General features: G+C 36.5%; 1 protein-coding gene across 1 annotated transcript in view; it reads right to left on the bottom strand.

The window, feature by feature from the left end:
• The window catches only part of LOC104163891 (metabotropic glutamate receptor 8), a 48,372-nt gene extending 36,717 nt beyond the window's left edge, over positions 1-11,655 (bottom strand). The window contains exon 1 of the mRNA XM_009703039.1: positions 10,678-11,655. Within this exon, the coding sequence (XP_009701341.1) occupies positions 10,678-11,655 (978 nt within the window). The remainder of the gene's footprint in view (positions 1-10,677) is intronic.
• Positions 11,656-12,088: the final 433 nt, after the last annotated feature.

The following is a 12,088-nucleotide window of genomic DNA, read 5'->3' as shown; positions in this document are numbered from 1 at the left end:
AAAGAGGAAAGGAGGAGATAAACAGCAAAAAATGAAGGTTGGTAAGAACAAAGGTTATGGCTTTGGTGGTAGTTGGAAACAAAGAAATTACAAGCCTCATTGACAAGGCAAATAGTGTGGAAGGAATAGCAGAGAAATTTCCAACTTGGAAATCTGGAAACCTGATGGAGATATGTGATCTTTGTAGGTCAACAAAATTTTATGCAGTGTGATGGCTGAAAGGGATAGACGGTGATGTGTTCTGGAGGAAGCTGCCTCAGAGTGTGGCATAATTTGCATTGTATGTGTAGGAGTTCTCCTTTTAAAGCACCATTTCAGAAGATCAGCTCTTAAGGAAAACATATGGTGCAAACAATTCCCTTACAGAGACTGTTTGAAAAGCAGTTTTGGGCTTTGGGACCAATTTCTGTGTCATGCCACATTGGTTTGCCTGTGTCTCTTTGATGACTAGATTAGGAGATAGATGCTTTGCCTGCTGTGAGCTCTTCTGCTATACCTCACCCAATTACAAGTGCTAGCTTCCCAGAAAGGACACTTGCAAAATGTCATGTGTTCCTCAGCTTCAGAGTTAAAAATCTTTTCTCATATTTGCTATTGAACACTGTCTTTTCAGTGGTTTCTTGTTTCTCTTCTAATCTCCCTCTGACCTTGCTGTTTTGTAATTGGGAAATGTGCAGTACCTGTTGGAATGGCATTCACAATACCTGTGAATACCTGCTGGTTTTCCATCTGAGTTCAGTGGAGTTAAAAAAAAGGACAACCAAGTTTTGTGCTTTTCTTCCCTTCATTGTTCAGCTATTCTTATTGTACTGCAGTAGGGAGGAGGACATTTTCTGTAAAAAACACATTTATTTAGGTGCTGTGTCATCAGTGCTCTCAATGAGCCTGATAATATAACTGTAATCCCCTCCATTTGTTTCACAATATCAACTAAACATGACCTTGACAATCTCCACAAAAACAATCATTTGACTGTTCTACTAGGGTCATGTTTCTGGTAAACTGCCTGATTATGAAACCACTCTCAAGTCTGGAAAGCACCATTTTAGGAAGCAAAAAATTCAAACTGCATGTGCATACTGAAAATGCATGTCTAAAGTTAAGAAGAGATTTCATAATTAATCCATTTTTAGCTGGATTACTAGGAAAAAAGATAACATTCTGCTACTGTTAAATTCTGACCCTCTTGGCTTAGCTCATACAGATCTCTCTATTGTCCTTTTATCCCTTGTTAAGAAGCTTCACAGCAAACTGAAAGGAAAATAGGCTTTCAAAAAAAATAGATGTATATGACCAATTAAGTGTGGTCATACATGTATTGAAACTACCGCTTTTGTCGGGCCTTTCAAACTCATTATTCTGGTTTCATGCAAGAAAGTTTACAGTTATGTGAAATGAAACATTTGTACACACACCATTAGATGCATATTCAGTGTTAACAAACTAATTAAAGATTTATTCCCATGATAGATTTAATTTTGCTTTTTAAGAGTAACCATTAAGCTCACTAGTCTGTGTGAAATCAAACTTCCATCATTCTCTGGTTCCCAGTATTTCTGTCTTTATGAGATATGAATTTAACATTCACTGTCCCCTACATGAAATGTTAGACTTTTTTTGTATTTAACATTCTGTTACAAAATTTACCAGGCTTATATCTAAGTAAATTTTTTGTCTGGATCTTGTATTTTTATTGGATGTCCAACTTATTGGCATATTCTCAGCTACACAAACTATGACAATTCTTAAACAACAGAATGCTTACAAGGGGCTGAAACACACATCAACTTATTGTGCTTTACATAACTAACACTTTAGTTGAGTCACCATAATCGGCCTTGGAAATGTTATTAGTCTAAAGGAAATACATAGGGTAATGTGGCTTTGATTAGGTGCTGATCATGAGTCAAGTTCCAGATGTGGTGTGTGACGAGCTTGTACATGCGTTGTTATTAAGGCTCAGGCTGTGCACGGCAATTTAGCAGTCCACAGCATTTTATCATATTTGTAAGATGAAAATCTTGATAGTGTTATGAAACTTATGCAAAATTGGAATTATTGTAGTAGGAGCTAAGAAAGACGAGAAGCTGAATATCTACTCAAAGCTAAGCTAAAAGCCTTTTTAACTTGTTTCTTCTGTTTTTCATACATGCGTTCACTTGTTTTCAGCAAGGTAAAAAGCACTGCTAAAGGTACAATAAAGGCTATTTCTGTACTGCTTCCAACTTGGCAGGAGCTAGCAAGTACAAGAAGTCTCACAAGACTGTCCCAGAAAGAGTTCCAACCCAATTTCTAAACAGTGTTCTATTTAAAGATTTTCTATTTTTCTTACAAAAGTGTAGAAGGTAGTTGCAATTAACTTTTCATTATTTATAGATGTTTTTTTTCCCAGTATGTGGATTTATCATATCATTCTTAACTGAAAAAAAAAAAAAAAATCCCTCTTCCTGTCTATTTACAAACATATTCAATTCCATTTTTCAGTAAGTGATAAATTTTCTTAAAGATATTTTCTATACAGTTTGTGTTACCATCAGTTTTGCTTTATCCAAATTAAACCAGCCTTTCCAATGCTCCAGAAACCTGAGAATTTGTAAAGTGCAAGTCACTTCATTGTTTTGAAACAATGGCTGAAAGGAACAGGGTGCTGTCAGGCCCCAGGGCAGCACTGGAGCTCCTCACTGAAAGATTCATTGGTCATAACACATCGGCCTGCTCTGGTCCTAATCTGCGATCAGATTTCAGTCTGGAATCGACAACTGAATGAGTTTGTAGGCACATAAACTTCTGCGAGGATGAGCTTTCTATTAGGCATCTGAGTCCAAAAATTGCTACATATCCTTTCATTCTGAATGCAGAATAATGGACTGTATTGAATGCAAAGCAAGATGCAGCAGATGCATTTGTCTCAATCCCTTTTTTTTATAAGGTCCCATGATGCAACACTTTACATGCATCCCTTGTCTCCCCGAGTCCTCTTCAGATGCAGCGTGGCTGGGCACCAGTTGTCAGTGCTTGACCATCAGGGAATCAAGCAGTTGAAAGCATGATTAAACTCTAAGATGTATTATCTACTTTGTATGCAAAATCATCAGTGACTTGGATGCTGTCCTGTGCATTATAATGACAGAGGACCTCATCTCACAGTTACACGTGTAGTTGAAACACAATTGTGAAAGTTTATAGCATCTTAATACCAAACAGCAATCTCTTTCTTAACATGCAAAGATCACCTCATACAACTGAAAGGATTTCTCTTTAACTTGTCGAAGATAAGCAGATTTTTGGCACTAAACAAATCACAGTCAAAAGATGAATATTTTTATGAGGTGAATCTGATTTTTAGAAATACAGTAGACAAGGCATACTTTTTTTTCCAGATCACCTCTCTGAAACATTTGCGGTCTTTCACAAACTGCCCTCTGTGATTACTGATTTTTCTTTTCTAAAGTAGATGAAGATGGCAGAGTGCTTCACAAAAATGTTTCAGCTTCTCAGTTAGAATTAGTTACTTATCACAGAAGCCTGCAAGTAGCCAAAGTGGTCTATTTAAAGTTCTCTAGCACGCACTGCTTCTTCATATAACTGTTACCAACTCTCTGACATTCCCCAGGATGGGGAAGGAAGCAGATGAAAGGCAAATTTAATTTTTCTGGCAGCTCTTTCCTGTCTCTGAGAAAGAAGCTATCATTCATTATGGAGCCAGAAGAAAACATGTCAGACAAGCAAAACGCTGGTGTTTTCCATTATGTGACAGGTGCACATCTCTTCAATGTACACAACTAGGTACGCCAGCTCAATGCTCATGCTGGAAGAGACATGCAACCATGCAGAAAAGAACAGGGTATACAACCTTCAGGTGCACACACGAGCGTCTCACTGAACCAAAAATTGGCTTTATATGTTATTAAATAATCCATTTATTTCTTAATGAAGATGGCATTTTTCTCTCTCCCTGATGCCTCCTAATAAACTTATAATTAAAGTCAATGCTCAGTGTACATACTTAAAACGCTAGTGGCTTAATTAATATAAAAGTAAACAGAGGAATGAAATTACAACCTAAAGACTGCAGGCATATCTTAGAACAATAAAGTTAAGTCTTTAAAATTACGTACACATTAGCTTTGCACAAACTCTTTCATTCAGCAAGAAGGACACTTGCTGAAACTCGGGTACACACTATGCTGAATAACAAAAAAAAATAAACAGGGGCTAGAATTTTAAAAAGTATCTGCATTCAGCCCTCTACAAGATGTCATTGAGCGGGTAGCACAGTCTGAAAGAGATCTTACTCTAGCTTTCATGGACTTTAAGCAGGCAGCTCACACCTACATGCCATGAGCAGGCAGAAGCAGAGGGACCTTTTCTCTTCAGTCCAAAGGCGTTTCAGCAAACCTTTGCAGATGCATTTCACCTCAAAACAACCTGAAAGAACTTGGGAGCCTTGCCTCCTTTTCTTCTAATCCTTCAGTTCCGGAGCAAAGCAGCTAAACAAGGGACTACCCCACAAAGAGTGCTATGATCTTAAGTTATCAAAATCAGCCTGAACAGCATCTAGATGAGCAGAGCTCAAGATATCTTTTTGCACTAGAGACTTAGTTGACTACAGTAATCCCTTCTGATTTCTTCGTTAATCCAATACAGTCTAGATAATTACACTATAGTATAGTTTGATTTCTAAGAAAGTCAGTACTTGGCCTGAAAGCTGGTCAGAAATGTTTTGATACATGTTTTTTTAAATGCAAATCTGGTGTTACAGTTAACAATCAGTTCAGACATTTTTTAGTTTAAGTAAGTGGGAACAGTTTAAAAGTTGTGGAATTATCCTCTTTCAATATCAAAACTGCCCTGCTTCCAAAATTCAGTTTTAACTCCAAAATATAGAACAGGTTGAAACTGAGAAAAAACTTTCTAAATGCCCACGATATTTTAAATGACCCAATCCACCATTTTTGTCTCATTTATTAGCTAATAAACTTTTTTTGTAATTTTCACTTGTGAGTCTAGTGGCAACAGGGAAGCTTTTCCTAAGAGGCAACTTTTGGAACCGGTTCCCACAAAGTGACTTTTGAAAGAAAAGAGGAACTCTCTATTTAACTCGTTTCTTATTATTAGGGGTACCTTCTGCAGTTTATGCAGCCACACTGGAGAAGTATGACCACTCCTTGGCCCTCTTGCACCAGCTCATGGAAAGCTAGGGATGGAAGAACAGATTTGTGGGGCTGCTGCAACCATTATTTGTTCAGCTGATGGGTGGACCCAGCAATGTCCATGACCAGCGCTGCGCTAAGTACCTTCACCAGCTGGAGGGAAACGTGCTGGCTCAGCAAGGAGCGAGGAACTTTCCTCACGGGGGGAAAGGGAGCAGAGGAAGATTGGGTGATAAATTGCAATTCAGGCATACTCTTGTTCACGTCTTTTTTTCCCCACTCTGCTTCTACAGCAGAACAACAAAGTCCTAATTCCTGCTAAGGATTAGGTCACAAATCCTAGGAAATGATCCAATTTAGAAATAATTCAGCTCGTGAAATATTTACATTTGGCAAAATACGAAATGAGAAAACATTACAAAAAGATTCTCTCTTCTTAACATAAAATTTCCACTGAGAGAAAGGGATATTTCTATCAGACCATCTGGTGAATTTTATCTAATTTTCTATGTTTGAAAACATGCAAAAATTCAAGTACTGATAGTTTTGTTATAATCCTGCAGGTCTTCTCGTATTCTAAAGATTCTGAAAAAATCAGCAATAGCACAGAAATTGAGTTTTGAACAATGATAAACTGTTGAATGTACAGCTTCAGCAGTCTTCTAACTTTGGATCTCATAATAATGAAAATCAGAAACTGTTCCAAATATCCCTCAGATTAATCCTCATGCTATGCACAGTGTTGGCACTAAAGATTCTAATTTAAACAAGCCAAACATTATTCATAAAATGGAAGAAATACTAACATGATAAGTTGTCTTTCTGGACTTTTTCCTGTGATGTGTACTGCACAGACCACCTGCAGAGCTAGATCTCTGAACGTCATTAGGATTAGAAGAGAATACTTTGAGGTGAAGAAAAGGCTCAGTGCAGTTTGCTTCATTAACACAGTCTGAGGCATCATTAAGATGCTTTACTTTCTTAGAGTCACAGGAACGCATTTAGCCAAGAATTCATAACAAACACACACACACAAAAGTGATTTGTATAAATTTTGCAGAAATGTGAGAGAAGTAAGGGGTCTCCACCTGAATTGTCATTAGTAGTTGGGGTTTTTTAAGCTAAAGAACATCTCTTACAAGACTGATGGAACTACCTCTCCCTCCCACTGAGAACTGAATATCTTCCTCTTGGCAAATACAGCAGTAGTTTACAAGTCAAATTAATACTGGCATACTCTTAGAATTGTTTCTAGCTTCTTTTAATGCTACTAACAAACAGATGCATATAAGCATAAGATCCACATGATCAGTAAATCCAGGACGAAAACAGCTGGAATAGTAAGATATAAGGATAATAATTTATGGGAAGATTTCTACCATACATTCCAACTTGTTTTGCCTCTATTGCAATTATGAAAAGAGAGATCAAACTTGTCAGAATTGGAAATATGTTAAAATTTGTCTGCCTTGTTAGATTACACCTTGCAATTGCTTCCAGTGGGAGGAGATGGAAGAAATCATTCAGTGTTTTCTATGGTCCTCTTTCCTTAGCAGAAAGTGCAACCTATTTTCTTTCACAGTATGGGAAACTAGTATTCACTTACTTGTTCAAAACAGAGTATTTCCAGGTTAATATAATAAATAATGTCTTTATTATCTGTGAGTGAACATGATTCATCCACCTGTCAAAACTGGTAAAAGGAAGGAAATTAAAAATGTTCAGTTTATCAAATAGGGATGTACTTTAGACAGCCATCTATCCTCAGCTGGTTTTTGTGCAGTCTGCTGTTGCAACTTAATTTTACCCAGAGGTTCATCAAACATCTGTTTTAATCACTCAGCTAAATTCAGTCTTTTTTTCTGTGGCATTCCAGTCATCATCACATTTCAGACATCTCTATTCCAGATGACCCTACTGCTTCCAGTGTTTTGCCATATACACGTACATGACATAGATGAAGGCTATACTCACAGAATGCCTTCTCGCAGAATTTCACTCCTTTGCCTCTAAAGCACCTCACTGACATTTACGCAAGTGTTAGAAAATTGGTGGTTTATGTCTTAGGGACACATTTTTTGTTCAATTCAATGATAATTTAACTATTTGTAGTGGGTTCCTTTTGTAAAGCAGCAGCTGTCAAAACAGACTTGATCATGAATGGATAAAATCATGAACTAGAAAAAAAAATCATAGAGGACTTAAAGCCAATGCTCTTATTGTTCTCTGCAGAAATGACAATCTAAAAATGGCATATTTATAGCACAGAGATTTTATATTCTGCTGCTTGAGATTAAGGACAAACAGCAAACATTGAGTTCAATAAAAGCCACCAAGCTTAGGTTATGCAAGGCTATTCTGGATTGGTATTTTAACCTTTTGTTAATTGGCCATAGATATATATTATTTTTAATTTCTTGAATATTATATAGTAGTTTTCTCAGTTTTGTATTAGTTTTAAACTTACATGTAAACTGAAATAATATGTATGAGTAGAAACAGCATCTGTTATAAAGGACTGTTAAAAATGTTACAAATGCCAAGACTATAAATCAACATATTCCCACTGAGTCTTGTCAAGTTACCTTAACTTTTACAATGTTTTTACTTATGGGTGAGTCACACCATGCAAATTCAGGCATTTAACTCAGCTATATTAACCAGTTAGAGACCTAAGGTTCCTCACATGCACAGTGGAGCGAGAGGAGTTTCCCATCCTGTGCTTCAGTCTGTCTGCAGGAAAGTACTTCTGCTTATTTACGTGCCCTTCATCACCCATATTTGAAGTCTGATGGACACCAACACTCAATTTATGGACTTGTGCCAACTGTACAGGTTTATACTCCTCTAGGTTCTATCCAGTATCTCTTAGCAAATTTACACTTTTGGGAATTGATCCCAAGGCCACTAAATGTAAAGGTAACCTTTCCATGACAGTCTATGAGTTTTTGGATCTAGACACCTCTTTTTAGCATTAATGGTCCTATTTTTTTGTTATCAGTGGAAATATTTTGACAGTGAAGTAAAAATAAAAGTTTCTCAATATGCTTTCTACTTTGTCTGTGTTCATTGAATAGTTAATTAAGTAAATATAATCTCTCTTTCAAAAAATGCATAGTGACTTCTCCTATTGTTGTAAGCACTACTAGTGTTTGGGAAAACAGAAGTTCCTCAAAACATTTTGGAGAAGTTTTAACTACTCTTTATTCAAACAGAAGTGTGTCTGAAGCCAGTAGTTCAATGAATTGCTAGTTGGAAGTACACCTGGCTTGCAATGAATGCTATGTTAAATTTTACTACTGTCAACATTTTAAAAAATGAACCATTGCTTTTAAATAGTGCTTTAAGTTCCCCAGCTTATTGCTCCATTCTCCCTGAACAAACTTGAGCCATAAAAAAAAAAATAATTTCAGGATTCTAAAATCAACTGCAAAGTGAGTAAGCACCTAACAAAAGCCTGTTTAAGTTTGTTTTCTTTCATTTCTATCATCCTGAAAAAAGATCATAATACTAAATTTCAAATAAGATATTCTATAATATATTAATTTGGTTTTAAAATGTTTCTTTTGGTGTTATGCATTAACTGAGAGACCTACCAGCAACTCTGAGTTTATTCAGACAACGTATATATGTGTGCACTAATATATTCCATTTTTGTTGTATTCAGACAAGCGATTTAGTTGTATGAACACGCAAGCTATTATGATGATGTCCATAAGACTCTGTGTGGAAACATGTTTTTATTTGCAGTAAAAAGTAGAAGCACTGTGAAAAGAATTATTTGAATTACAGAGCTACAGTATTAGCATATTTATTTGGTTTTTTTCCTCCCGAAAGTCATTATCTGAAGAATAACAAATCATTTAAAAAAAAAGGCAACTAACAAGTGAAATTTAGTGTTAGAAGCTGTGCAATTTAGTATAATTTGTGTGTTCAGTCTCAGATTTCATAAAAGAAATGCAAAAGAGGTGTTCATTTATCTTGTCTTTAGAGGTCAAAACCAAATCATCCTTTACTACAAGCTAAGGTGAACCAGTGGTGTAAATCAAAACTCACTGTGAAGTTGCCAGCCAAGTAATAATTTTGGTGTTTCAATACTCAGAAATACATTTCTTTTGTTATAGGTACTTGCCATAAAACTGACTGGCCCAAGCTGTTAAAACAAAAAGTACCACACATTCATACAGCAAAGTATTTTTCTGACTTAAGCCTACACATACAAAAAAAGTCTGAATTTAAATAAAATTCACCTAAACATGTTTTCCTATACCAAATAGGATTTTTTTTATCTTTACTTACTGTATCTATGATATGCCATTACCTTGGTACTCATTTCCCCTGACTTAATCCAAAAGGCCATGAAAATCAAGCCTGATCCAATTCAGCAAGCTTGCTTACTTCAATTTTTAGTGAGGAAAATATTTTTCTGCCACACTTTCTTCCCCATAGAATTTCTCTGCTTGAATTAGCAGGTATTTTACCAAGCTGTACAGACCTGTTGTTTAATTCTGCAGGCAAGAGTGCCCTCTAAACCAGAGACATGTCAAACCTTTGCAGAATTATAACTGGACACATGTTGACTTTTCTAATTGAATTAAAATGTGTATTTTAAAACATTATAAAAAACATCCATTAGAAATTTTAAGAGTTTATGTAAAAGACTGATGACTTTAATTTCTTATTTTAAGATTTTCCAAACCTTGCGAGTTTGAAGATTGATGCTGGTATTATTGCTCTTTCCTACCTAACTTGTCATTTTCACCACTATCAGCTGGATAAAAATTCACATAGTCGACATTTACCTCTGCTTCCCATCAGAACTGAGAAAAGGAGAGCTAAATGTCTGGTGTGTTTTGTACTGCTCCCCATGACTGCTATCGGGAAAGATCCATGCCAACCGAACGAGGAATAAGAGATATCCAAGCATGTAACATTTAATTTCTCATTAAAAGATCAGGAACATACTTTCTTTTTGCTCTGAGATAATAATTAGTGAATTACGCTTTATATGATTTTACATACACTTCATTCACTCCTCATATTCTTTTTTTTTTTCAAATTTATATGTGTCAACCAGAGAGAAAAGTAATTCTTTTCATTCTGCCCAGGCATTCTTCTTCATTATTTTTGACAAATGTAAGTTGATCTTCTTAGACTTTTGAAATGCAACCACTTCTATCAGATCTGTGGATGATAACAAAGATTTATAGTGCTTCATGTAACAGGCTAGAGCGTCACTGAAGGGTTGTAATAAATGGTAGAACCAGTCATTTAAGGATATACTGAGAAAATGTCAACATTATTATGCCAGCCACACCACCATCACGTTCAGTTTCTTGTGTTAAAATATAAGATACCTACCTTTTCAGTCATGTATTTAATTATCTGTGAATTCTGAGAGTTTTTTTGCAATTATCATTCAGAATTACTCATTTGTAAGAGTGCAAATACAGCAGTGCTCTAAGTATTGCAAGATGAAAACAGAAAAAGAATAGTATGGATTTGTAAACTTATCATCACTTACCTTCTCTGCTGATTGGGCCGTACCAAAAAAGATTGGAATAAAAGCTAACCAAATTATGCAGGTTGTGTACATAGTAAATCCAATGGGTTTTGCTTCATTGAAGGTCTCTGGAACCCCTCTTGTTTTAATAGCATAAACAGTGCATGTGACCATCAAGAGAATACTGTATCCAAGGGAACAAATGAGAGAAAGATCTGAAATGTCACATTTGAGAACTCCCCTGGCATTTTCTGGTTCAAGTGTCCTCTGCTCTCCATAGTCTACGATGGTATGTGGTGGATCGATAGCAAACCAGATGAAGACTCCAATAAGCTGCATGGATATGAGGCTGAAAGTGATCACCAGCTGGGAAGCTGGACTAATAAATTTGGGAGCTGTGACAGATTTTTTACCTTGTTCAAATATTCTGTGAATCCTGTTTGTTTTGGTAAGCAAGGCAGCATAGCTGAAACACATGCCAAGTCCTAAAAAGACCCTTCGAAACGAGCATACCACTGTATCAGGAGTCGCAATCATTAAAAAAGTAATGGAGTAACAGAGGAAAATCCCAGTCAAGAGCACATAACTGAGCTCCCGCCCAGAGGCCCTGACGATAGGTGTGTCGTTGTACCGGACAAATGTCACAATCACAAAGGTGGTGGCAATTATACCGAGAATAGCTATGAAGACGGGCACGATAGCCCACGGAGAGTGCCACTCCAGTTTGATTATAGGGATAAGCTGGCAATCCGTACGGTTGGCGTTTGGTCTCTTGTTAATGGGGCACAGTTCGCAGTTGAATTCATCCACCTGGTAATGGTACCCCTCACAGCGCTCGCAGTGCCAGCAGCAGGGCACTCCCTTCACCGTTTTCTTTCTTTCCCCAGCTTTACAGGGCAGGCTGCAGACAGATGCTGGATGAGTGCGTTCTCTATTAGCCCACTGCATGTCTTCTACCTGTGGGTATAAAAAATTAATGAGCCTTCTATTTTCCCTCATTTATAATATCCTAATCCTGGCCACAGGTTTGTCATAAATCACTACATGCTGACAGTACAAATACAGTTTACCATAATGAGAAACCTGTTTCTTTCCCTTGTATTGACTTTATAGAAGTGTTAAATGATTGTGTCCAATAAATCATTCATGCCACAGGCTTGATGAGTGTCATTAGTTTCTATTTACCTCTTTACTTCTGACCAAATTGACATCCGTAAAGATATTTATTGACTCCAGGCTAGTTTAAAAGCAAAAAGCCCTATACAGAGTGCTTTAAAAGTTAATCACATGCAAATATAAATACCAGTAGATCTCAGACATTTAATTACAAAATAAGACTATGCGAGTTTCAGATAAGTTTCTGGTATAGTAAAGAAATAGACTAAAATCTCCTTGCATCAGCTCTAGCAGAACAAAGAGTGCCAGAAAAAAA

The sequence above is a fragment of the Cariama cristata genome, unplaced genomic scaffold (genome assembly GCF_000690535.1).
Source record: "Cariama cristata isolate BGI_N322 unplaced genomic scaffold, ASM69053v1 scaffold18076, whole genome shotgun sequence".
NCBI lineage: Eukaryota > Metazoa > Chordata > Aves > Cariamiformes > Cariamidae > Cariama > Cariama cristata.
This window is presented reverse-complemented; position numbering and strand designations above follow the sequence as displayed.